General features: G+C 49.4%; 11 protein-coding genes across 11 annotated transcripts; 6 read left to right on the forward strand and 5 right to left on the reverse strand.

Moving 5' to 3' along the window:
- Positions 1 to 1,251: 1,251 nt before the first annotated feature.
- On the forward strand, positions 1,252 to 4,005 carry P152DRAFT_406341 (DUF1212-domain-containing protein; the record flags this gene model as incomplete). Its single annotated transcript, XM_033676870.1, has 2 exons — positions 1,252 to 3,510; positions 3,598 to 4,005. The coding sequence occupies 2 exons, from the start codon at positions 1,252 to 1,254 to the stop codon at positions 4,003 to 4,005; spliced, it is 2,667 nt and encodes an 888-aa protein (XP_033529619.1).
- A 1,681-nt stretch (positions 4,006 to 5,686) lies between these two features.
- On the forward strand, positions 5,687 to 6,508 carry P152DRAFT_477694 (uncharacterized protein; the record flags this gene model as incomplete). The annotated part of the gene is made up of 3 exons (XM_033681602.1): positions 5,687 to 5,888; positions 5,951 to 6,411; positions 6,482 to 6,508. 3 exons carry the CDS (start codon positions 5,687 to 5,689, stop codon positions 6,506 to 6,508), a joined length of 690 nt encoding a protein of 229 aa, XP_033529620.1.
- Positions 6,509 to 7,336: 828 nt separating this feature from the next.
- Positions 7,337 to 9,562, forward strand: P152DRAFT_462967 (prolyl 4-hydroxylase, beta polypeptide). The gene is made up of 5 exons (XM_033680444.1): positions 7,337 to 7,688; positions 7,771 to 8,366; positions 8,422 to 8,861; positions 8,915 to 9,355; positions 9,445 to 9,562. The coding sequence occupies exons 1-4, from the start codon at positions 7,556 to 7,558 to the stop codon at positions 9,351 to 9,353; spliced, it is 1,608 nt and encodes a 535-aa protein (XP_033529621.1). The 5' UTR covers positions 7,337 to 7,555; the 3' UTR covers positions 9,354 to 9,355; positions 9,445 to 9,562.
- Positions 9,563 to 10,571: 1,009 nt separating this feature from the next.
- Positions 10,572 to 12,151, forward strand: P152DRAFT_406347 (MFS general substrate transporter; the record flags this gene model as incomplete). Its single annotated transcript, XM_033676871.1, has 2 exons — positions 10,572 to 11,858; positions 11,930 to 12,151. 2 exons carry the CDS (start codon positions 10,572 to 10,574, stop codon positions 12,149 to 12,151), a joined length of 1,509 nt encoding a protein of 502 aa, XP_033529622.1.
- A 495-nt stretch (positions 12,152 to 12,646) lies between these two features.
- On the reverse strand, positions 12,647 to 15,058 carry P152DRAFT_499514 (putative pantothenate transporter; the record flags this gene model as incomplete). The annotated part of the gene is made up of 12 exons (XM_033682297.1): positions 12,647 to 12,846; positions 12,927 to 13,117; positions 13,174 to 13,238; positions 13,310 to 13,548; positions 13,594 to 13,683; positions 13,740 to 13,792; positions 13,869 to 14,041; positions 14,091 to 14,263; positions 14,314 to 14,519; positions 14,565 to 14,672; positions 14,725 to 14,879; positions 14,952 to 15,058. 12 exons carry the CDS (start codon positions 15,056 to 15,058, stop codon positions 12,775 to 12,777), a joined length of 1,632 nt encoding a protein of 543 aa, XP_033529623.1. The 3' UTR covers positions 12,647 to 12,774.
- A 1,718-nt stretch (positions 15,059 to 16,776) lies between these two features.
- On the forward strand, positions 16,777 to 18,364 carry P152DRAFT_499524 (alpha-ketoglutarate-dependent taurine dioxygenase). The gene is made up of 4 exons (XM_033682298.1): positions 16,777 to 16,911; positions 16,962 to 17,694; positions 17,752 to 17,885; positions 17,942 to 18,364. The coding sequence occupies exons 1-4, from the start codon at positions 16,783 to 16,785 to the stop codon at positions 18,056 to 18,058; spliced, it is 1,113 nt and encodes a 370-aa protein (XP_033529624.1). The 5' UTR covers positions 16,777 to 16,782; the 3' UTR covers positions 18,059 to 18,364.
- Positions 18,365 to 18,531: 167 nt separating this feature from the next.
- Positions 18,532 to 19,181, reverse strand: P152DRAFT_462973 (uncharacterized protein; the record flags this gene model as incomplete). The annotated part of the gene is made up of 1 exon (XM_033680445.1): positions 18,532 to 19,181. A coding segment is annotated over exon 1 (385 nt), but the record flags the coding sequence as incomplete, so codon positions are not given.
- A 301-nt stretch (positions 19,182 to 19,482) lies between these two features.
- Positions 19,483 to 19,701, reverse strand: P152DRAFT_406338 (uncharacterized protein; the record flags this gene model as incomplete). The annotated part of the gene is made up of 1 exon (XM_033676869.1): positions 19,483 to 19,701. A coding segment is annotated over one exon (219 nt), but the record flags the coding sequence as incomplete, so codon positions are not given.
- A 41-nt stretch (positions 19,702 to 19,742) lies between these two features.
- Positions 19,743 to 20,341, reverse strand: P152DRAFT_453239 (uncharacterized protein; the record flags this gene model as incomplete). Its single annotated transcript, XM_033678351.1, has 2 exons — positions 19,743 to 20,125; positions 20,263 to 20,341. The coding sequence occupies 2 exons, from the start codon at positions 20,339 to 20,341 to the stop codon at positions 19,743 to 19,745; spliced, it is 462 nt and encodes a 153-aa protein (XP_033529627.1).
- A 256-nt stretch (positions 20,342 to 20,597) lies between these two features.
- Positions 20,598 to 22,843, forward strand: P152DRAFT_259009 (uncharacterized protein). Its single transcript, XM_033674777.1, has 5 exons — positions 20,598 to 21,169; positions 21,223 to 21,244; positions 21,299 to 22,133; positions 22,191 to 22,634; positions 22,696 to 22,843. Exons 1-5 carry the CDS (start codon positions 20,789 to 20,791, stop codon positions 22,781 to 22,783), a joined length of 1,770 nt encoding a protein of 589 aa, XP_033529628.1. The 5' UTR covers positions 20,598 to 20,788; the 3' UTR covers positions 22,784 to 22,843.
- A 334-nt stretch (positions 22,844 to 23,177) lies between these two features.
- On the reverse strand, positions 23,178 to 23,423 carry P152DRAFT_369869 (uncharacterized protein; the record flags this gene model as incomplete). Its single annotated transcript, XM_033675490.1, has 1 exon — positions 23,178 to 23,423. A coding segment is annotated over one exon (246 nt), but the record flags the coding sequence as incomplete, so codon positions are not given.
- Between the last annotated feature and the right edge of the window lie 1,533 nt (positions 23,424 to 24,956).

Below are 24,956 nucleotides of genomic sequence, written 5' to 3' on the forward strand. Positions count from 1 at the left end.
GGTAGGGTGTAAATGGAGCGGGGTACGGGTGTGAATGGAGCACAGCAGGGTGTGAAAGGAGCTTCACCCGGAGATGTCTATCTCTATCTCTTCACGCTGTATTTTAGATACATCCAATACATCGCTCTTCTCTCTCATACGTGATCTTTGCTCGATTGGAGTATTCTCCATAGAAAATACACAGCCACTGAATCTCACCGGGCGTACCCACAATTTCTGGCTCCTTTTGGCACACTTAAGGGGGATCACGTGATATACAGGAGAGAGGCAATGTTTTTAATACTCTTTATTTACATACAGTCCATGGAGGAATTATGGGTCTGTGTTATTTGTTCCTATTACTCCTGTACACATCACGATCCGATTGGTCACTCCGTGTTGTAGATGGTTTTATTTTGTACTTTTTGTTGTGTGTTGAGTTCTTGAATCTTGATGCATCGCGTTTCAAACTGAACGTGGATCCTAATACGTCACCATCACGACATTTCTCAGGATCTCACTCAGTAAGTACTCAGGCCATTGGTCATGAATTCATGATGCCTGGTACGTATGAAGGATTCCATTTATCCAGCTTGAGTTATCTAATCCTGCCTGTGCTCTGCTGTATAGTCTGGATTTCCAATGCGCTCCGTCGAAAACCTCCACTTTCGAAAAACCTCCGATGCTATCACCAGCCTCATATATGCCCCCTGGACGCGCTTCTACTGAGTTCTCTGCTGAGTAGATACTGAGACTCGATGCATCTGTATCAAAGGGACATTTCCATTGGCTCCTGCCTTGAACTGTCATGGTCTCCGGGTGTTTCCACCAAATACCAGTCTCTGCTGGTTCATGTTCTGTTGCATACAAAGTATACAACTCTATCTTGTTGACAGTGGGAACTATGGGTTCGCGACCCATGAATTAGATCAACAAGCCTACCCCCACGGCTGTTCACGGGTCTAGACTTCGGTGAGCGGAGGGTAGGTAAACAGAAAGGGAAGTACCCACCATTTCTTCCCTACTGTGTATGGTGCTTTCATTGTTCAGTTGCGCGTGGTTGCATCATTCTTTACTCCATCCCATCCTGCGTTCCTGACGTACCCGTCCACAATGAACCCTGGGCTGATATTTCACGATTCCAACCTGTTCTTTCCTCTCTCTGCCTTGGTTCATTGCTGTACAATAGCCTCTGCCATTTCAATGTGGTGGTATCCGATACTTTGTTCTTAATTTCTCCTAATTCCCGTGCTCTTTTCTCGCATCCCGCAAATGGCCGGGGAGCGTAGTCAGAGTCAAGGTTCGAGCCAGTCGCCGTCTCCTCCGTATAACGATGGCCCGCAAGAAGGCTCGAAATCTGGCCGCAAGGGAAAGAAAAAAGTTGGCTTCTCAGAGGATCCGCGTACGTTAGATGATCCCTTTGACGATGCGGCCCGCGAGAACACCGATGGCAGTCCACATGAGACGCCTGAAGAACCACCGTCCAGTACCCATGAGGAACTGTCGAAAGATATCCATAAACTGTTTGGACGAAAGTATGTACCTAGGAAGCCTCGACCAGCACTGCGGAAATCCTCCGGATATCAGGACCCCGATCCCTCGTCTCCATCGCCACAATCCCCACCCATGGACTCCGATCGACATCAGAGATCGGGTATCGAAGCGAAAGAAAGAGCCGAGCGTCTTGCGCAAAGCATCAAAAGACACTCCACGTCAGGAGCTCGAAAGTTTTCTGCCGACCTTGCTGCTGCTCGGGATACCGATCCGAACAATCCATTCCAGGAGCAATCGGATGAGTCTGGCGCGAAGACTGCGGACGACTCCGGCATGGATACGGCTGACGAGTCCGAGGGGCTCGCTAATCGGAGGGGCTCCCAGAAAGCCGCCCAAAAATTGGTACGAAGTCACACAAAGACAGACTTTAAGTCCAGGAGACCTTCTCGCTACCGACCGCCCAAGTCGGGCCAGGTAACCCCTAATAGAGGGGATCAAGATCGGGAAGAAAATATTCCTCACCCCAAGACATATCAGACCGGTGTCCTATCAAGCTTGCTCAAGCTCTACGCGCCTGAGACGGAAAGCAAAGTTGAGAGCGCAGCCGCGTCGCCAGGGAGGACACCTCATCACTCCCCTCCAGAGTCTGGCCCGAGTACTCCTCGTGAATCGGGCCCGAGCACCCCTCGTCAGAAACCTCGAAAACACCTATTCGGTCTGCTCGGAAATCACTCGAGCTCCGCCCTCGCTGGTCTCGTGGGGACGACGTCCATGCTAGCAACTCCTGGTTCTGGTACCATTAGTAGCGAAATTTCCGAAACGCTCACGCACGACAATCCCAAGCAAGACCATCACAAGAAATCGAAAAAGAAAAAAACCGGGGATCTATTGGGAAAGGCAGCCAAGCAGGCCAAACCTACCAAGTATGACGCGGATAAGTACAAGATTACGATCCATATTGCCGAAGTCATGTCACGCCAGAGATATCTCGTCAAGCTTTGTCGAGCCTTGATGCTGTATGGCGCGCCAACCCACCGGCTGGAGGAGTATCTCATCATGACCAGTCGAGTGCTGGAGATCGAGGGCCAGTTCCTCTATATCCCCGGCTGCATGATCATTTCGTTCGATGATAGTTCGACCCACACGACCGAAGTCAAGATTGTTCGGGCGAATCAAGGAGTCAATCTTGGAAAGCTTCGCGATGTCCACGACATATACAAGATGATTGTCCATGACAAGGCATCGGTGGATGAAGCTCTTTTTCGCCTAGAAGAGGTGTTCAAACGAAGACCCAAGTTCAAATCATTGATACGGATTCCCGTGTACGGACTCGCGTCGGCATGTGTTGCACCATTTGCTTTCCAGGGTCGCTTCATCGATTTGCCTATAGCCTTTCTACTGGGCTGCATTTTGGGGATCTTACAGCTCGTTATATCTCCGACGAACGATCTCTATGCCAACGTTTTCGAGATTACGGTCGCTTTGATCACATCATTTCTCTCTCGAGCATTTGGGTCTCTCAAGAACGGAAATCTATTCTGTTTCTCCGCATTGGCTCAGGCATCCATTGCACTGATTCTTCCTGGTTATATGGTCCTCTGCAGCTCACTCGAGCTTCAATCGCACAACATCGTCGCTGGCTCCGTCCGCATGGTGTATGCATTAATCTACACCTTATTCCTCGGATACGGTATCATGATCGGCTCGGTCATTTACGGCGCGATCGACAAAAATGCGACGTCCGACACAACGTGCCATGATCCTATGCGTAAAGAGTGGTATTTTTTATTTGTCCCTCTATTCGCGCTTTGCCTCTGCATTATCAATCAAGCCCACTGGCGACAAATGCCTCTCATGATTTTCATTGCGTTTTGTGGCTACCTAGCCAATTTCTACTCCGCCCAGTACTTCATCGAAAACGCGCAGGTCAGCAACACGCTGGGTGCCCTTTGCATCGGCGTCCTCGCAAATCTTTACTCTCGCCTCGGTCGGCACTGGGACAAGGTGTTGCGGTGGGCGTGGAAAAGAGCCTTCAAGGTCGAACAAAGATTATTCCCCCCCAAAGAACCTGGAGAGAAACCGACTTTTCCATTCGCATCCCAACGGCGGGTCTCCGACATCGAGAGGCAAGCTTCACTGGCTCTCGACACAGAGTCGTCGTCCTCGCCAGACACTCCGAATCCCGGAAGTCCTGGTAGCAGTGAACCGCGTCGTCCCAACCGCACCTGGAAGGTGGCCTACGGTCTTGCTGCCGCCGCGATGCTCCCGGCTATCTTCGTCCAGGTACCCTCAGGCCTCGCTGCCGGGGGGTCGCTGCTTGCGGGCGTTACGTCTGCGGATCAGCTCACGGAGAATGTTACAGACAGCTCGACCGGCGGGGCATCGGATCAGATGGGCGGTGTTAACTCGGGGGCGTTCAATGTTTTGTACAGTGTGATTCAAGTTGCCATTGGGATTTCGGTCGGCCTGTTCTTGAGCGCTTTGATTGTTTACCCCTTTGGAAAGCGGAGAAGCGGGCTGTTCAGCTTTTAAGTTTATGCTTTATATTCGGGTTTGAAGCCTATTGGAAAAGCTGGGATGGCGTTGAGAGGAGCATCTTTGATATTCCTGACCTTCCCTTCGGATAACTATATACTGCAAGGATTGTCTTGCATTACCCCGGTGGGGTTGTCTCTACTTTTAGGTATAGATTTTAACCCTTCCTTTTCGGACGACATCGATGAGCCTTATTTTCTCTGGCAAAAGCAAAGTGATGACCGTTGTTTCTCTTTGGCTCCATTTTCCTACCATGTGTCTCCTGCAGTGTCGTTCAGACCACTCATTCGGAGTCACTGTTTGGGGCTCCTTTGCGGAAAGCTCTCAGTGGTGATGTAGCATGTACGGCTTTTCCAGTGAAAGATTCGAAGTTGCCCGGTACTCGATTCCCAATCAGGCGGTGTTCTTTCACCTATAAGGTCATTGCTCTCTCTATCTCCTATCAAGTATTACATTTCGTCCGCACACTAGTCTATTGTTATCATTCATCGAGTCCTTTCATTTAGCGCACATTCAGTGGAATTTTTATGATTTCAATGCGTCTCGAGTTTGGAATTTATACAGACCTCTCCGCAAGGTTGTGTTCGATGATCCGTACCGAAGTATCAGGTACGGAGTATTACCCTATTCCAAGGTTCCTCGTAGCTTATTCATTGGCGTCTAAATTGTGTAGGAAACGCTGATATTGGGTGGCCTAGAGGCATGTTTCCACTCGGTGGCCCCCAAACCAAACCATGAATATGAGCATCATAGATACTTCGTAACCGCATGTACACAAACCTGGCATGTAGCATAAATAAATTATGCATCGACTACGACACATCTGTAGTACTAGGCAAAATTCTGTCCATAGTGTGCATTCTTAATATCTCATGCTAGGTCAACCGCTCGGTTTTCTCGTTAGTTGAAAGACCAAAGGTGAATGCTACACTTCTGCGAAACGAGGGTACCACCTTGTTATACAGTAACCAAATCACCGAGCATAAAGTTAATAAGGCGATCGTTGATACATGCATCCGCAGCAATCCGAACAGACTATTAGTAAGCTAAATCACAGGAAATGCTGACGAGGAGGGATTATTAATTCATCCCAACTACTAACGTATTCCACAAGCGAGCGGCGCATACAAGCGAGCGGCGCACCCCCTTTTACTAACAAATTCGGTTTCAATATCTCAACAACCACTGAATAATATAACCTGAAAACTTGGAATTATGCTTTCCTAGTCATTCCTAGCTTCATATTAAAATATCAGAGCACTAGCTTGTATAGATATCGAGATACCTACTTCTTGACAAGATTTATGGGCCAAACCTCTATATCTTTATAAATGTTCGTGCCAGAGCTCTGAAAATTCAATAGTAAGCTAGGAATGACTAGAAAAGTATGATTCCAAGTTTTCAGGTTATATTATTCAGTGGTTGTTGAGATATTGAAACCGAATTTGTTAGTAAAAGGGGGTGCGCCGCTCGCTTGTGGAATACGTTATAGGCTACGATATTTGGGGGCGAAGATAACACTCTGCACTCCAGCTCGTCATAGCGCTTACGTGACTTGCATTCGAGGTATATAAACGAGGAGTGCCATCTCGAGATACATTGACAGCGGTTTCTTGTCCACGACCACTTCAAAACCAAAGAATCCATCAGAAAAGGGGCACAAAAGCGCGGCTACGCCATGCATTCCACCGAAGTTCTCGTCGCAACCCTCCAACCAGATGCAGGTGTCATATCCGCGGACGGCAATCCTGCTGCGAAGGCATTGCAAGAGATCTATTCCGGAGCGAGCAAAGCAGCAGGCTTCAGAGGCGCCTTTTCTGGCCCGCAGATCGAGAACCAGCAAGGAGTGGCATCTTTCGTTCGTGAATGCACCAGCCTGAGTCAGGAAAGGGACCATTGTCGCTCGACAAAGGGCGAGGTACCGTCCTGACGTGTAAACCAGAATGGGAGTCTGCCGAGGCTCGTCTGAAATTTACGCAGAGTGAAGACTTCGTGAATGTTCTTCGCCCAGCCATACTGCAATACATTGATGGTGCTAGTATCCAACAGTACGACGTGGTATTCAACGCGTCCCCCGAACCGGTCATCACTTCCGGTGTTACTGAGGTTTTGATCAATGCTTATGACGTGGAGGCCGTCAGCACTGAAAGTCAGCGCAGTGCAATCGTGGGAGAGTTCCTGGCCTTCGTGGAAGTCGTCAAACCGGTTGCAACTAGTCTAGGCGGAACCGGCGCAGTGTACGGCTGGGCGGACGGTGAACATGAGAAAGAAGGGAACAAGGTCAAAGTGCTTGTGGCCCTAGTGGGTTGGCCGAGTGTGGAAACCCATATCAAGTTCTCGGGGTTGGATGAGGTCAAGCCGAACTTTGCGTTGCTCAAGACCCAGCCCAAACCCAGGCAAGCGGTAAGTCACGGCCTCTTCAAGGAATCAATGTATTCTCGAACCCGATTCCTGGAAATTGATTTTTGCACAGTTCCATTGCAAAGCCACCGGGGTTTGATAGTAACCAAGTTCCATCATCTCTTGCGTATGTCAGTTGATTGATATCGGCTGACTGCTTGAAAATAACAAATTCGATAGGGACGCAGAAAAGGCAATAAAATTGGAATGGAATCTGTAGGAAAGGGAAACTTGATCCACTACAAATCACAGTACAGTCATTCAGTATGAAAAAACTCCACTCAGCGTTTACACAGACATGATATCAATGAGTGAATGCACCTGTAGAGCGAACGCTGGGTACTAACTAGAATATAAGACATACACACTTTGAGACGACTTCGAAACGGCTATTTGATAGTCACGAATAACACGATGAACTTGAATCAAACTTGAGAGGTGCCATTAATCCATGCACCTTACGGAAGCCGGAATAAATTGCGCAGGATACGAGAGGAATTGAGTAGGCCGTTTGTGGTGTCAATAAATAGAGTGTGGCAATATTAAGAGATCCTGGAGGAATAGAGATGGACATGTGTCCTAAAGTGTATTAATGCGTCTAGAACAGACGGATTACGGATCCTTTTGCTCCAAACATGAGGTAGCAAGTTGGGAGAATTAATAATGTATCTAATGTAATCATTATGACTGTATCCGTGTGATGATTGGAAAAGGGAAGAGAGAGACCAAAGGAATTCAAAGGGATGTGTCACGTGTGGAGTTGCATTCAGGGGAACAACAACAGATGATGCTGACCTGCAGGGTTCATTCATGCCTTGACGCCTCACGTCGGCTCCAACCACGCCACAATGAACGCCACAATAAACACTACAGGTTGGAACACGAAGGAGCTAGTCCCGAATCGTAGCTGCCACCTTGCCTTTCCATCGCCATCCAACTGCTCCATCATAACTCCGTACATTTCTAATATCTATCAATCTGTCCCCTCCCGACACTTGGATCTTTTCTTAAGTTCCCTCCATACAATTCCCCCTTTCTTCTTTCAATTCCACCCCATTTGACTTTCTGATACCCCGGGTTTCCACAACCTGCTCATCGAAGAGCTCGCAATCTTCTGCCACATTTCGTTGCATAGCGGTCCTTGAATATGCGGTCATTTGCAAACATTGCAGCCGGCTTGCTGGCCGCTGCGTCCATTGCTGCAGCTTCCGATGTCCATGACCTGAAGAAGGATACCTTCGCCGCCTTCGTTGCGGAGCATGACCTCGTCCTTGCAGAGTGTGAGTATTCCCCAAGCAAACGGCCGCAATCGTTATGCAGGCAACAGCAGAAGGACATACGCTAATGCTTTCGGGTTATCAGTCTTTGCACCATGGTGCGGCCACTGCAAGGCGCTTGCACCCGAGTACGAGGAGGCCGCAACGATACTAAAGGAGAAAAACATCCCAATCGCGAAAGTGGACTGCACAGAGGAGGCCGAGCTTTGCCAACAATATGGCGTCGAGGGCTATCCCACTCTTAAGGTCTTCCGTGGATCAGATAACGTCTCAGCATATAGCGGCGCGCGGAAAGCTCCCGCGATCGTCTCCTACATGACCAAGCAGGCTCTTCCTGCCGTTTCCGCCCTCACCAAAGATACCCTCGAAGAGTTCAAGACCGCCGACAAGGTTGTCGTTGTCGGTTATTTCGCCGACGACGACAAGGCATCGAAGGAGACTTTCCAGTCGGTTGCCGAAGCTCAGCGTGATGACTATCTGTTCGGTTCCACGAGCGATGCTTCAGTGGCTAAGGCTGAGGGTGTCAAGCACCCCGCCATCGTTCTTTACAAATCATTCGACGAGGGTAAAAACACATTCGAGGAGAAATTCGACAAGGAGAAGATCGAGAAGTTCACCACCAGCTCTGCCACTCCTCTCGTTGGTGAGGTTGGCCCGGAGACTTATGCTGGCTACATCGCCGTGAGTACTTGTATAAATATTCTGATTTGCACATTACTAACGCCTTCGATTTAAGGCCGATCTCCCGCTCGCTTACATCTTCGCCGAGACCCCAGAGGAGCGTGAACAGCTCGCTACTGAACTCAAATCCGTTGCTGAGAAGCACAAGGGCGCCGTCAACTTCGCCACCATTGACGCCAAGGCTTTCGGCCAGCACGCCGGCAACCTCAACCTTGAGATCGGCACGTGGCCCGCCTTCGCTATCCAGGATGTCCACAACAACAAAAAGTTCCCTTACGACCAGAGCAAGAAGATCACCGCCAAGGAAATTGGCAAGTTCGTTGGCGACTTTATTGCCGGCGAGGTTGCTCCCAGCATCAAGTCGGAGCCGATTCCGGAGAACCAGGATGGTCCGGTCACCGTCGTGGTTGCCCACAACTATAACGATATCGTCCTCGATGATGAGAAGGATGTCTTGATCGAGTTCTATGCTCCCTGGTGTGGCCACTGCAAGTCGTATGTTCCCCTTCAAAATTGACACTTGGATGTATGTGCTCACAAAATCTTAGTTTGGCACCCAAGTACGAGGAGCTTGGTGCTCTCTTCAAGAAGTCCCACAGCTCCAAGGTCGTCATCGCCAAGGTCGATGCCACCGCCAACGATGTTCCCGATGAGATCCAAGGCTTCCCGACCATCAAGCTGTACGCCGCAGGTGCCAAGGATTCGCCCGTCGAATACTCCGGCAGCCGCACCGTCGAGGATCTCGCTGCCTTTGTCCGCGACAATGGCAAGTGGAAGGTCGACGTCATTGCCGACGGTGACGAGGCCGCGGCGGCTGGTGACGACGCTCAGATTCCCGTGCAAGCTCGCGCTGCCTCAGAAGCCGACGAGGATGGCGAGGACGCTGCCGAGAAGGCGAAGGAGGCGGTCAAGAACGCCGCCGGGCACGCCGCTGAGGCCGTCAAGGCTGCGGTGGGCGAGGACGACGACGGCCACGACGAGTTGTAAATGTATGGTTTATTCACGGATCGTTTGGCGTGCTGCTAGCGGAAGCGCAGCGTGCTTCTAAGAGACAGGGTCGATTCTGATTTTGTTCCAGCAAGGCTCCCGTTCCGTTTTCGCGCGCGATTATATTCATTTGGGGCAGCTACCGGGTTTGACGCATGATGGATTTGCAGCCCCCCTGGAGCTGGTGGCAAAACGACGAGGACGTGTAGGTTACAGAGCGAAATAAGAGCAGGTGTCTCCTGCAAGGGCGACGGGCGTCGTCCCGGGTTTACCTCAAACATGAATAACCGGGTCGCCTCTCTTAGAGATGATCTGGCGTTCGATTTATGTTGTTGTTTTAAACTCCATTGCTTGCTTTGCCTACGTCATGCGTGTTATTGGGAGTTTATATGGTTAGAAATGGAGCAACAGATGTTCCACGTGATCCTCCAGTCCTGTGCATGTTCTCTGACGTCTCCCATTCTGATTGATACTCGCTCGACTAGAGATGTGTCCTAGTAGAGCCCAACCGATTTTGACACTGGAGAGCACCATTGCAGCTGAAAATGGGGTCTCTCCGCCCTTAGGGTTCTAAAGTTTATGGAGCTTAATTGTCATGTCCTGAATCCTGTTGGTCCCTGAACAGTGAACAAGCGGCACTGTCCCCACCTGTGCACCACCAAATCAAAATTAGAAATCAAAGGCCGGAACAGAAATGTCATACTAACCAGCAACAGCTAGCCCTCCCGAGCTTCATCAGACTGGTACGACTGGTGGCGGGGAGACCCCATTTTGCCTTATCTCTTCCGTTTCCAAATCCCCCCATCTCTCTTTGTGCCAAACTGCTCCGTACCGGCAATTTCGTGGCTGTCAAAAATCTTCAATAGCTACGGCCATAGCGTGGTGAAGCTTGTGAAACACCTTCGACGTATACTGCCAATAGCCTATCCTCGGCTTTTGGGGTGCTGCTTGCATAGAAGCACAGGCTAGCTATTGAGCATGCTCACGAAATTGCATTTCGGATTTGAGGTTCAATCGGCTGGGGTTGAAGGCTAGAACATCTCAACTGACATCGGTCGAGAAGGTCGATTTTGACTCATAGTCAATTGGCTTCGAGGAACCAACCTTTTTTTATCATCAATCAAAAAGGGCACGGAATTCATTCAGTTGCCTTCATTCGGGGACGTCACAATTGAAATCAACCACTGGAAAATCAGTGACAAAAAAGACAGTCTCAAAATGGTGGATATATCCGAAGAGAAAGCGTTCGATACGGTGCGGTCTCCGTCCATCCCGGACAAACCATCCGTGGTCCAGGCAAAACAGGACCCGCATGATGATGCTTACATCCCTATCGACGCTCACGCCGAACGCAAGCTGGTCCGCAAACTGGACTTGTACATCATCCCAGTCGTGATGTTGCTCTACCTCCTCTCCTTCCTCGACCGGGTGAACATTGGAAACGCTCGCCTATACCACCTGGAGGAGGATCTCTCCATCACCTCGCAGCAATTCAACACGGCCGTCTCGGTTCTCTTCGCGACCTACATCGCCTCCGAGCTCCCCTCCAACCTCGTCCTGAAAGCCTTCCGCCCTTCCCGCTGGATCAGTTCCATTACCGTCGCATGGGGCGTCATCGCGATGGCCATGGGTTTCGTGAATTCATACCCGTCGCTCATCGCCTTGCGTCTTCTTTTGGGCGCCGTCGAGGGCGGCCTGTTTCCGGGTCTGGCCATCTATCTCACACTCTTTTACACCAAGAAAGAGCTGGCTCTCCGCATCGGCTACCTTTTTGTCTCGGCCGCTCTCGCCGGGGCATGTGGTGGTCTCCTTGCCTTCGCCATCGGGGGCATGGATGGCACTGAAGGTATGTCCGGCTGGCGGTGGATTTTCATCATCGAAGGCCTGCCAACCATTGTGCTGGGCATTGCGGTTTGGTGGCTCCTTGCGGACGATCCGCAGACCGCGTTCTACCTGAACGCGGAGGAAAAACGGTTGATGGACCGACGACGCGCCCAGCAAGAGGGCCACACGAGGAGTGCCGAGGAATTCCATTGGGCCGATGTACGCAAAGGACTGAAGGATTGGAAGGTGTGGGCGTTCTGCATCGCCCTGTTTGGCTGCGATACGATGTTGTACGGTTACAGCACGTTTCTGCCGACCATCATTGCGGCGTTGAATCCTAGCTGGTCTAACTCATTGGTCCAGGTGTTGACGATCCCTTGCTATGCGCTGGGAGCCGTCACATATCTGGTTGTCGCGTGGCTGTCGGATCGCCAGCAAAGAAGAGGCTTGTATACCTGTATCTTTGGGCTGGTCTCGGTTGTCGGATATGCGTTACTGTTGAGCCCACAAAGCGCTGGTGTTCACTACACGGGTTGTTTTTTGGTAGCGATGGGCCTCTATGTCGTTGTCGGGTTGCCGCTGGCATGGCTGCCAGCAAATTGTCCACGCTATGGAAAGCGCACTACTGCGACGGGACTCCAGCTATCAATAGGGAACTGCGCAGGTATACTGGCTAGCTTTGTAAGTGAAGCATCTCGATTGACCTTCGGAGTATTTCTAAATCTCGACAAGCTAACGAACTCCCTATTCAGTTGTACCCTAAAAACCAAGGACCCCGGTATATTCGAGGCCATGCGGTTACGCTGGCAATGGTTCTTTGGGGTGTCCTAGTATATGCTTGCTTGTGGTTTTATTTTGCACGGGAGAATCAGAAGCGAATTTCCGGAGAAGCCGATGCTCGTATCGCGGACATGTCGACAGAGGAAGTCGCTGAGCTGGGCGATGAGAGCCCGAAGTTCTTGTATACCACTTAAATGATTGCAAGTGTTGAGGCAAAATGCATTTTGAGACATACCTATAAGAATACAAAAGATTGATATTATAGTACTTACATATGGTCACACCAACCTGAAAAAAACGAGGACGACGGAGCAAGTCCATCCATTTCGTGAGGGCAAGATCCTAAGAAATCTGCTTTGCCCCTACAAAATTGGCTGTCAATGATCGGTTGTCGTGTTGGTTCGCACAACCAACTCCCAGAGTTGCCGCCCACGGATTGAGTATAGTGATGGGAGCTCCTAGCACAGCACTTGTATCTGTTCATCATCTTCACCGGTTACCAACTGAACTGGTAGTCACAGGAGTAGGAAGGTGAATCGTAAGCATGTGTTACCAATGAGCACTTCATGTATAATAGTTTCTCTTGTTTTGCTTTATTTTCCTTGCCTTTTTCTTAACTTTTGTTTGCTGAGTTATATAGAAAATCAAATCAACTCTTTCCTCAATCGTGTCAAACCGTGGCTTTATAATCTGCCAATACGGATAACTACTAAATTAAGTTTGAACGAGATCTTGTCAGCCAGTTCGCAGTTACTGGCTAATGCTTCCACACGGATAAGTGAAGCCGTATAGAGCTCGATCTATCCGAAATTGAGTCTCAATGGGCAAATCGGAAGTCGAGTCGCCGACTGGCAGTGTCCGTAGTATTGTATGTGTAGTCGATGCGCTCCTGGGATGATAGTCAACAAACGACACGAAGTCTTGATCCCCAGTAGACAGGATCCATGAAGCCAAACTCGGCAAACTTACCTCAGGAGTCATCGCATTCCATTTGCGCTCACGAATTTTGTTCTTTACGACGTAGTATATCTTTGCGTAGAGGAACAGAGCAATACTCAGTACGTTAATTCCAATCAAGGCCTGGTTGCCTCGCTTATACAGCGGCTTGTCATTTTCCCGATAGATGTTCGCCGAGATGATGCCGCCAATTTGAATGTTCACTGGAGCGGTGTCGTTAGGTCTGGTGTTACTAGAAGCCGAAAGAAACATAGCTTACTATTGAATAGAGCGGCAGATACGCTGCGAGAGCCAACGTTATTCGAGTTTCTCGACACCCAAGCCCTATAAAATGCCGAAAGTCATTAGCTCTAGTTACGAGAGTTCGCGCCTATCTAACAGTGGGGTATACTTACACATTAATAGCATGAGCATATGGATAACTTAGTAACACGACGAGTAGAGCATAAGTTGACCATTGTTCTTTCATAAGACCTGGCCACACTCGGAGAGCAATGATGCAAGGAAGGGTCCATAGGGGTTGTAGCATGGCGAAAAGCGCGCGTTGATTAAATTTTTCGCTTAGCCAGGTGCCGGCGAGAAGAGTGATCATATGGCCCACTGCTGATGGGATTGTAAGGAGGTTGGTTTCGAACTAGAGGCATTAGCTGGTGGAACACCCGTTAGAGAGAATGCTTACAGTGGTAAACCCAAGATTCCGAAGAATTTGCGTGAGATACTGAGCGGGTGGCGCCTGTGGAACAAGGTTGATGACACCGAGCATATAAAGCTTGATACCGGTACACAGTTAGCATCCGCTGGTGTCCTAGTTAAGAATATACCTACCGGCCAGAGATCATAATCTTTCAGTGCAGTCCACAGTCGACGTGGGTGATCGCCTGTCGATTATGCATATCTCCTATTATAATAGATCAGCATCAGTCTGCCTTAAGATAACTATAGGTTTTAAGTCACCTTTGCTAGGGTCATCTCGTAGCACTCGGTTCACCACAATAGTAAGTTCGCGATCGGTAAACCATCCTTTGGGTCGAAACCACGTCTTTGTCTGGGCTGCAGATGCCGGCATAAGGAAGAAGGACACAATGCCAATAACAAGTGTGAGCGTTCCTTCGATTAAGAAGATCCACCTAAAATTGTGTCAATCACTATCCAAGAATGAAGCAAATCGAACTCTACCTCCAACCTGCAAGACCGTGGTGGCCTTCGAGATGGAATATTCCGAAGGCAAGAAGAGAAGCAATGATGCCAGTAATGCTCAAGGCTGTCCAGAAGAAACTCAGCCTGATGGGGAGCTCCCGGCCGGTGTAGAAGTAGGAGAGCCAAAGTACTAGGTCTGGGATGAAACCGCCCTAGATTTGATCCATCAGTAGGGAAGAATTATGAGCATCAGCTAACACACTTCAAGCATTCCAAGAAGAGCACGAGTTGCAAGAAAATCGGCTCTGCCTCGAAGCCCAGTTTGCGCCATGGCGACTATAGACCATATAACCATTTGGGTAGGAATCCAGCGGTCGGGACCAAACTTCTTCGAGATTAATTGAGATGGTAACTCGGCCAAAAGGAAAGACACCAGGAACACGGTATTCCCAAGATTGAAATCTAGTACTTTAAGTCAGAGGTCATTTACAAGGCAAGTGTCGGTCTGCCCACCATTAGTATTAAGGTGAAGATCTTTTAAAAAGGTTCCCGAAACGGCTTGATTGATGTTTCCACGATCAATCTGTAGACTAAAGAACATGACGCATGCCCATAAGCATACTATTACAAATAATCATCAGTCGAATCTCTAGACACTAAATTGTGTACATGCCATGCCAGTCAAGTTTCCTGGCCATCTTCTTCTCCTCTTCTTCTGTCCATGTGGCACCCGCGTCGAAGACATGTCGACACTCGTATTTTGCTTTCTCATAGACACCAACGTAGTAGTCTCGGATCTGGGGATCCGAAAAGGGATTGGCCGAAACACTCGAGTCAATTTCTCCAGTGGCCACGATAGCTCCATCATTGGTGATAATGTTGCCTTTCGTTGTCACCAACTTTGCATCGTGTAAGACAGCTTTTGCCACCGTATGCCCTACGTCAATTTGTTCGGACGATAGGCTGGAGTCTTCTTCCGACTCGTCTTTGGGCCGTTCGACTGTCATGGCGTAGTAGGGCAGGTAAGAATAGGGCTCTATTCTAATCCTTCTTAGTAGATGGATCGGGGGGAAAGCAAAGTCAAATATACTTCTCGAGATTTCTACAGCGTTAATGAGACTCGATAATAACTGATGTAGCAATGGATATAAGAACCATGTGCTCCCATCTTCCTCCACATTAGAACTAGGGAAAATATGACATCCATAGTAAGTATGAGGTGATTAATAGTGCGTTAGAAATCATTTTCGGATATGCAGGCCAAATCGTCCTTTCCCTTAGCCTCAAATGATGCATGAAAGGAATGATTCAGTAGTAATGAACGCAGGAGTGATCTGCTCATTGTCCCCGCATAGTAACCAGGAATAACATAGCATCTATCGTAAGTACGAGGTGATTGATAGGCTTTTAGTAACCATTGTGGAGATTAAGGTCAAAGTCCTTCTCGTCTAGTCTTAATGATGCACAATAAGAAATGATCTTTTTCCATATAGTAACCAGGAATCATATGCTATCCCGGGATGAGTATGATGTGATCGATCAGCTTACTGAAACCATGATCTGAGGTTCAAGGTCGTTCTCTTCTACCTCCTCCACGTGGGATAGAAAAGCATTTGGGCTCCAACATAATATTATGGGAACACAAACAGTAGCTGTTGTTAACCGTCAATCGAATTCTCTAGATAAATACGAAGCTAAAGTTGATATTGCCAATATGCTTGTGCTGAGAAAGACGTTGGACAGACAGATGAAAGAATACAATACTTCTTTACCGAATCAGGTAAAGCTGTTCAAAAATACCTAACATACGGATTGTAATAGTGTTGCAATAGAAAATCACAGATGCCATATGGTGGCCAATGCCTGAAGGAGCGTGGATGAAGTTAGATCATTCCTGTTTGGTTCTAATTATGGTATATATCGTCCCACTGGAAACAGATTTTTGGTCCCCCTTGCAGAGCAACCACGTGATTTGCCGAAGTGTTCCCATCACCCAGTCTATCACTACTCCGTACTTCAGTCTCTCCGATCCCATTTAGTGTACGGAGTAATGATCTGAAATTGTTATATTAAGAAGTCTACTGTCTATTTTACTGCTTTCGAATCTTCTCCTTGATTTCGCGTTATAAAAATCTTTGCTATGTACTCGGAAGTCGGAACGTCGAGCATAGAGGGGAGAGATGGGCGATCATGCACCACGACGCGTTGATTGTATCATTTCATGGTCGGCATAACGCAATCTTCCCCCACGGCGCCATTGATCCTTAGCAGTATCAACATTACTGCACACTCCTCCTCGCCAGGAACCAATGCATGAATCTATGCAGCAGCAAATACACCGAATAGAGTTACCGGATAACTAGATCAGCAGTGGGTGAGACTAGGGGGCTGTTCCGTCTAAGCAGACTTGCTAATTGGTCTGTTCAAATGAGGGAATGCTGTGCTGCTTATACGCCATCGTGGTTGAAGGTGACGCCGAAATTGGATGCTGAACCATTGGAGCAACGTATGAATCAACCTACAAAGGATGGTCAAGTGATACCCTAAAACGCTGTTGGTGCCATTATATCCGATATCGATGCTTTATAGTGACGACTGCTTCGAAGATCATATAGTATTCATTCCTAGTAGCCTGTGCCATTGCTATTGATTGATGCAAGATTGAGGTTATTCTTTTTATCCATCGCCAAAGACTGAGAGCACTTAGATCACTACCTTCTATTGACCGAAAATGGCCACCGTGACATCTACCCAAACACAACATCTCCCTATCTCCGTAAAGGCCAATTCTCAGTCCATGGAGGAAAAGCCCAAAGTTCGGAGAGCAATTGACGAAGAGGGTGATACGGTCGCTGCGAGTGTATGTTGTCACACTCCAATTGCTGTAAACGTGGACTAACGATCACATAGCACCCTCATTATTTGCCAGTCTGGGACCATGGCGAGAAATACGCACCCCTCCAGCCATTCGAGCATATCGAGCGCGGCAAAGGTGCAGATCCAAGCTTCAAGGACCTTCTGACTGAAGGCTCTAAGCTCCAACACCTCACACCCACCACAGGGTCAGAAGTCACTGGGGTCCAACTTAGCAAACTCAGCGACGCTGGTAAAGACCAGCTCGCCTTGCTTGTTGCCCAGCGAAAGGTTGTCGCATTCCGCAACCAGGACTTTGAAAACCTACCCATCCAGGAGGCCCTCGACTTTGGAGGTTATTTCGGCCGCCGCCACATCCATCCAACCACCGGATCCCCCGAGGGCTACCCTGAGCTCCATATAGTGCATCGAAATGGCAATGTAAGCGAATTTGACAGCTTTAGGGGCAATCGGAATAGCAGTGTCGGATGGCACTCCGACGTCTCAAACGAAAAGCAACCACCAGGCACCACATTTTTGTACGCCTTGGATGTTCCGGAAGTTGGTGGTGACACTGGATTTGTCAACCAGGTCGAGGCCTACAATCGATTGTCACCCCTCCTGAAGGAGCGTTTGCATGGACTCAAGGCTATTCACTCTGGACTTCAACAAGCCGAGTCTAGCAAGAAACGTGATGGAATAGTAAGACGAGAACCTGTTGCTTCGGAGCATCCTATCGTGCGCACTCACCCGGCAACTGGCGAGAAAGCCTTGTTTGTGAATGAGGGGTGTAAGTCTTCATATCCCGCTGTTTATTACTCTTAATCCTTCGCTAATTGGCATTAAGTCACCAAAAGCATCGTCGGGTTTAAGAATGAAGAGAGCGAGATGCTCTTGAAATTTTTGTACGATCATATTGGCCGTGGTATTGACTATCAGGCTCGCGTTAGATGGGCTCCCGGGACTGTGGTTATTTGGGATGTAAGTTCAACTCCATCAAAATCTAAGTGGTAACAGAGTGGTTAAGTGAAGAACAGAACCGCGTAACTTCGCACTCTGTTATCGTCGATTGGACTACAGGCGAGCGACGACATTTGGCTCGCATTACCCCCCAGGCAGAGGCCCCATTTGAAACTCCTTATATTCCTGAGTGATACGGTTATGGCAGATGCATCAATAAACATACCTCTGTGGGGGAAGAAATTGATGGCCCATAAAACGTTTTCTTCCCGTAAAATCATAACCATCAAAAAGGATAATTTAATTTAGACTCCTATAGCAGGTAGATGTAGCTCTGAAAATATAATTTGACCTTTAAATTCGCCTTTTAATGTAAGGGTGCGTCGTTGCAGCTCGATTCAAAACATAGTTTTCTGCGTGGTATGGGCCATCAATTTCTTCCCCTTCGGAGGACGCCATACTGCCTTGATGCTTCAGGGATCTATCACCGGGGTGCGAAAATTTTATCTCGCACAGCCACACGGGATTTCAAGAAGAAGGCGCTAGCGCCACGCCCCCGGCTAGCGCCGACTTGGGCTTTCAGAAAGCCGTCTGGGGGCGTTTTGCAGGGATTATATGAGTTGACGAGTGAAAATCAAGGGGACACATGACATAGAGCGAAAGTGTGGTAGTAGCAGGTTACGAAGATTCGAGGCCTCCTAACAGCGATCTTCTATATCAAGCTCTTTCCGAAGCCTGTCTGTGCGATTAGGATTGTATCCTGCTTTGCAAAGATAAGGCGGGATAGAATAGCGATCTGTAGATCCTTCGGTTCAACAGCAGTGTGACTTTGGGGATATCGATCGCGTAGTAACCTCCTCAAAGTAGACTCGATTATCTTCACCTGCATAGACAGCATGTCGTCAATGGAAACCTCATCGTGGATATTGACGCGACGCTCCTTTGCCCGCACCAACTGTTTAATATAGGATGCAAGCTCTGAGCCCGGGATATCCAGGATCCGCTCGAGTTCTCGTCCTCTAGTGCTAGGAGCATTAGGAGCGGAATTAGACTTGGCCCCCCTTCGATGCCGACGGCTCTTAGTCTTCTTTGCTTTAGGCATACCGAGAAGGATCTTTGACACACTAATCGACCTTTAGGACCTCACTGTCTCTCCTTGTTCAGTGCGAATGGCGTGGAGTTCGAATAGGTAGTATGGGAGGTTGATCGCTTAGATATACGCTCGTCCACTACGCCTCTGAGGCAGCCTTAGCACCCTTTTTATCCTATCATGGTTAGACGTAGGCAATCTAAAATCTAGATATATATCTGTCCGGTACCATTTTCTTGGATCTTATGGCGTCAAATTGTCGAGTCTCGTGTTGTTTTTCGTGATATCAAGGCCGATAATGCTCATCACTCCGATTCTGCGTCTTTCTCTTCCTAAAGTCATGCCACGTGCCCTCAGACCTCCTTGAAAGGAGTTTACTCCCAGCTAGCCCATTTGGGCGTTAGCGTAGCTTGGCGCAAGCCAGGTTTCGAGCGACGGTCTGAGCTGTGGCTGAGATAACGAAAATTACCTGCGTGGGGGATCTTGGCATAATTATCTCCTCCATTACAACGCCTATATATCTATCTATCACCACAAATCGCTGCGAACACGTCCTCCCTTAAGTTCTACGACCTTTTTACATCGCCAAGGCATCTCTGCAATACGTTGGCGTATCTCCTGCTGTGTGATACGTTTCCATTCGCGCTCGATCGCCTCCTTAAACTCTGCCACCGTCTGCCATCTACCACCGCGTAGACGTTGCTTCATAATAAGCCAGATTGCCTCGATAGGGTTGAGATCCGGTGACTACGCAGGATGAGGTAGTATCCAAAGTTTTGCAGCGCGTTTTAGGTCGGCGGGGGGATTCCTTGGGGACCACGTTCCATGGGACGCATCTCCCACCTCCTGGAAGTGGAATTGACGCTTGAAATGAGACTGTAGGCCCTTGATATGATCGATATGACGTGGCAGGATATATTGGGCATAAACCGCTGCGTCATCGAGTTCCCATTGATCTTTATATCAGCGTCCAATTCTGAGCCCTTCGGGGCCTCATTCCAAGCCCCCAGGACAGCCTGATACTCCTCCTCAGTCTGAACATTAGATCTGCGTGGTTTGGCGGGTTTATAGGCCTCCTTCGCTGCAGGTTCCGCGGGATCGGAGTAAAAGAAAAAGATCCCTTTCCGATCGTACGAAATCCCAGCAGCGACGTGAACCGTGACGTCTAAATCTAGAGAACCAACCTCCTGTATAGTTCTAAGCGACGGGGCTCTCTAGGGGCGCGGAGCTAGGGCAATCCAAATGAGCTCATTTGAAATTATTAAATGATGGTTTAATGATGAGGCTCAAGGAACCGTAGGAACGTACCAGTAGTAGGCCCGTGCAATGCTGAGTCATCATGCTGTCCTCCTTCATGAAGATTGAAGCTATCTACATACACGTCCATTCCTGTTATGGTTTGGTCATTTGAGCGATGAAGATGTCGATTACAAGACTTATACAGCTAGAAAGAGCTATATAGGAACGGGTAGGATCTCCAAATGTCTATGTTGGTGCCTCAGGCACCAACATTTAGGTAATGCTATACCTAATTAGGCTAGTATTTATGAGGCCTTTTATGAGCGCTAGGGCCAAATCGGGTTAGATTTCATGAAGACTTTATGAGGATGGCGAGCCCTACTAGGTTACGACAGGACGAGTATACAATAGTTGCTGACACATGCCAGCAAACACGAGACGCAGTAGGATGGCGCAGACATTGGCGAGGCAGAGTGCGCCGCATCTGTAGCACCATTTAGACGCAAGGCTGCATCGATGCAGTTATAAGATGCTGAATCGATGTCCTCATCGAAGCGCAACTCTCGTCGCTCTACCCACTTAGTCCTATCGCGAAATGGAGCCGCTCAGCGTTACTACTAGCGTTACTGCCATCCTACAGCTCACCTGCAAATTCATCCAATACCTGAGCGACGTCAAGGACGCGCCAAAAGAATGCCAGCAATGCATGCTCGAGGCATCTAACCTCTTGAACCTCCTGATAAACCTTCATTGCCGCCTCGAATATGGTCAGGCCGGTGATCCGTGGTTCACGGCCGTTCTGGCTCTCAATGTTGCGGGTGGACCTTGCGACCAGTTCAAGCAGGCCTTAGAGCAGTTGCAGTCGAAGATCGAAATACAAAATGGCACGCAAATGTCTAAAAAGCGACTATTGTGGAAGTTCAGCAAGGCAGAAGTTGCTAGCACTCTCGCACGAATGGAACGGCTGAAGAGTCTTGTAAGCATCGCGCTAGAGATGGACCATTTGTGAGTACTTATAAGCAGCTATAGTTAACGATACACACGCTTAGCAGTATCTTCAGTCAACTATCCCAAGCAATTAAGGACGACACTAAAGCGGTGCGAGATACACTCCCCCATCTTCAGGCATACATGGCCACCATCCGCGAAACTCAAAATCTGCAATGGAATGCTCAGAATCTTCAGCAGCGCCAGCCTATTTTGGATTGGCTATCGCCCACAGACTTCCCGGCCCAGCAGCACGATATTATTTCACGGAGACAAGAAGATACAGGGCGATGGTTACTAGACTCTCCAGAGTTTCAAGGATGGTTGCAGGGAGCCAATAGGACACTGTTTTGTCCTGGTATTCCAGGCGCTGGCAAAACGATGATGGCAGCAATTGCCATTGATCACCTCTACAAATCCACACAGAGCGGTGACATTGGAGTAGCATACATATTTTGCAACAACAAGGCGAAAGCTGATCACAGCGCGCGTACTCTGCTTGCTGCCCTCTTGAAGCAGCTCGTGCGAAGTTCGCCGGATATGGCAGCTCCGGTGACAGAACTCTACGATCGCTACTCAGAGCGAGGAAGCAGACCATATCTTGACGACATATTCGAGGCTCTACAGTCCGTCTGCTCGAGTCACACTATAGTACATATTATAGTAGATGCGCTGGACGAATACGAAGACAGAGATGGTGAGCGGAGCAGAATTATCGACAAGCTCCGTAAACTGCAAACGAAAGGGGACGTACGGCTCTTATTTACCTCCCGGTTCATTCCTGGAGTAACGCAGAAATTTCGATCGAGCCCTACTCTAGAGTTGCGAGCCAGCGACGAGGACGTAAGGCGATTTATAAAAGGTCAGATACCGCGTCTGCCGAAATGCATTCTACGGGACGACAAACTCCAGCGTGCTGTTCAAGACAAGATTACCGAAGCTGTTGATGGCATGTAAGTACTCTTTAGACATTTTCTCTTACGATATATTCGTACTTATAAAGCGGCTAGGTTCCTTCTCGCGCGTCTTTACGTTGACTCGCTGCTTGATAAAAGGAATAGACAGAAAGTGATGTCCACTCTAGGGAAGCTGTCGAAAGGTTCGGTAGCGCTTGACGAGGCCTATGGCGAGGCAATCAAGCGAATAGATGGACAATTAGCCGAGGATAGTTCGCTGGCCAGGCGTGCTCTATCCTGGATAACATATGCCCAGAGAAAACTTACTACTCAAGAGCTATGCCATGCTCTCGCAATCGAGCCGGGCGATAAAGCTCTGAATAATGACAACATTTACGATATCGAGGAAATTATCTCCGTCTGCGCTGGGCTTGTTGCGGTAGACGAGGAGAGTAACGTCATCCGGCTCGTGCACTACACGACACAGCAGTACTTTGAGCGGATACGCCTGAAATGGAACCCTGGCGCTCAGGAAGCGATAGCGGTAGCCTGCTTGACGTATTTGTCTTTTGATACATTTCGGAGTGGCAGCTGTGCTGATGATAGGGCTTTCGAACAGAGGATCGCCGAGAGTGTGCTCTACGATTACACAGCGCATCACTGGAGCGAACACATACGACCTGTGGAGAACACAATTTCTGGCTTAGCGCTAGCCATTCTCTGCGACAAAGCGTTAGTTACCTCCACCATCCAAGCTGCATCAGTGCCAAACTATAAATATCTTGGCTATAGTGAATCTTTCCCGAATGAAACTACCGGACTACACCTTACAGCGAGGTACGGACTGGTTTACTTGACAAAGACGCTTTTGATCGAGCGGGACGACGTCGAAGCGGACTTGAAGGACAACGACGGTCGGACGCCGCTGGCATGGGCGGCAGCGAGAGGGAACGAGGCGGTAGTTCGGCTGCTGGTCGAGCGGGACGACGTCGAAGCGGACTCAAAGGATAACAACGTCCGGACGCCGCTGTCACGGGCGGCAGCGAGAGGGCACGAGGCGATAGTTCGGCTGCTAGTCGAGCGGGACGACGTCGAAGCGGACTCGAAGGACAACGACGGTCGGACGCCGCTGGCATGGGCGGCAGCGAGAGGGCACGAGGCGGTAGTTCGGCTGCTGGTCGAGCGGGACGACGTCGAAGCGGACTCGAAGGACAACGACGGTCGGACGCCGCTGTCATGCGCAGTATGGAGAGGGCACGAGGCGGTAGTTCGGCTGCTGGTCGAGCGGGATGACGTCGAAGCGGACTCGAAGGACAATAACGGTCGGACGCCGCTATCATGGGCGGCAGCGAGAGAAAACGAAGCAATAACTCGGCTGCTGGCCGAGCAGTACGCCGCCAAAGCGGACCCGAGGGGCAATAACGGTCTGACGCCACTATTATGGGCGACAGCGAGAGGGTACGAGGCGATGGTTCGGCTGCTGGTCGAGCGGGACGACGTTGAAGCGGACTCGAAGGATAATGACGGTCGGACGCCGCTGGCATGGGCGGCAGCGAGAGGGAACGAGGCGGTGGTTCGGCTGCTGGTCGAGCGGGACGACGTTGAAGCGGACCCGAAGGATAACAACGGTTGGACACCGCTGTTATGGGCGGCAGCGAGAGGGCACGAGGCGATAGTTCGGCTGCTGGTCGAGCGGGACGACGTCGAAGCGGACTCGAAGGACACCGACGGTCGGACGCCGCTGTTGTGGGCGGCAGCGAGAGGGCACGAGGCGATGGTTCGGCTGTTGGTCGAGCGGGACGACGTCGAAGCGGACTCGAAGGACAACGACGGCCGGACGCCACTTGCTTGGGCTTCTATGAAGGGTTATACACTGGCCATGAATCTCCTTCTCGCAAGGGATGATGTCGACCCTAACTCTAAGGACAATTTTGGTCGGGCTTCATTATCGGTAGCTGTGGTGGGTGAGCACGAAGTGGCCGGCGAGCTACTGCTTACGAAGCAGAGCATTGAGCCTGGGTCTCAGGATATGTTCGGTCGCACACCGCGGAGGAAAAGAATTGCTCTTGCTGTAAGTTTCTTTCAGTTTAGCCGCTCCGTCTGCAGCCCAAGTACGAGAACCGCTACATCTATGTCGACAGGAAAAGACACGACTGAGTTTTACTGATGACGATTGAAGTGCGGACGATGCAGAAGACGAAAAATTGTTTGCAGCGGCGACCTTGGTAATGGCACTGGGTGTCGTAATTGCAGGCGAGCTGATGTGGAACCTCATATTTGCCAGTTTCCAAGAGTGAGTACCTTTCCCTGCCCATGGCTGATTTGTAGGACACTTACACCCCTACGGTAGGTTGGGACTCTCATAGAATTTATGGACTCCCAACCCCTAGGAGCATACAAATCGCTAGGTGGTTAAAGCGACTCTGACATTTGCGAAAGGGGTCAACAGATTGAACACACAACGATAGATCCAGATAACATGACAAGCTGTCCCTAATTGCAAAGCAACACTGCACCAAGGATATATGGAAGAGATGGCAAACTTGGCCTCATCTGGTTTTCTCTCCGCTAAACGCAGGATCTACAATACCTACGCTCCGGGCCTCTTTAAGGGAAAGAAACATCTTTACAATCTTTACCATGGGATGCAGAGAGTGTACTTTCGACGGACCCCGTCTTTAGGTGGTATTGACCCTCTGATTTCAACCTCTTTTATACCGGCGGGAGAGTTATGGGGAACTCTTATTGCTGTGTCACAGTCGTACTTTTCGTGCTTTGAGGCGTTGATGATTGTTGCCTTATGGCCTGATATGGATGCCTCACGATACGATCCGGATGCACGATGTGATGTGATGCCTCCGATGTGTTAGGGGTTATCAC

This window comes from Eremomyces bilateralis, assembly GCF_010015585.1.
Source record: "Eremomyces bilateralis CBS 781.70 unplaced genomic scaffold P152scaffold_46, whole genome shotgun sequence".
Taxonomy (NCBI): domain Eukaryota; kingdom Fungi; phylum Ascomycota; class Dothideomycetes; order Eremomycetales; family Eremomycetaceae; genus Eremomyces; species Eremomyces bilateralis.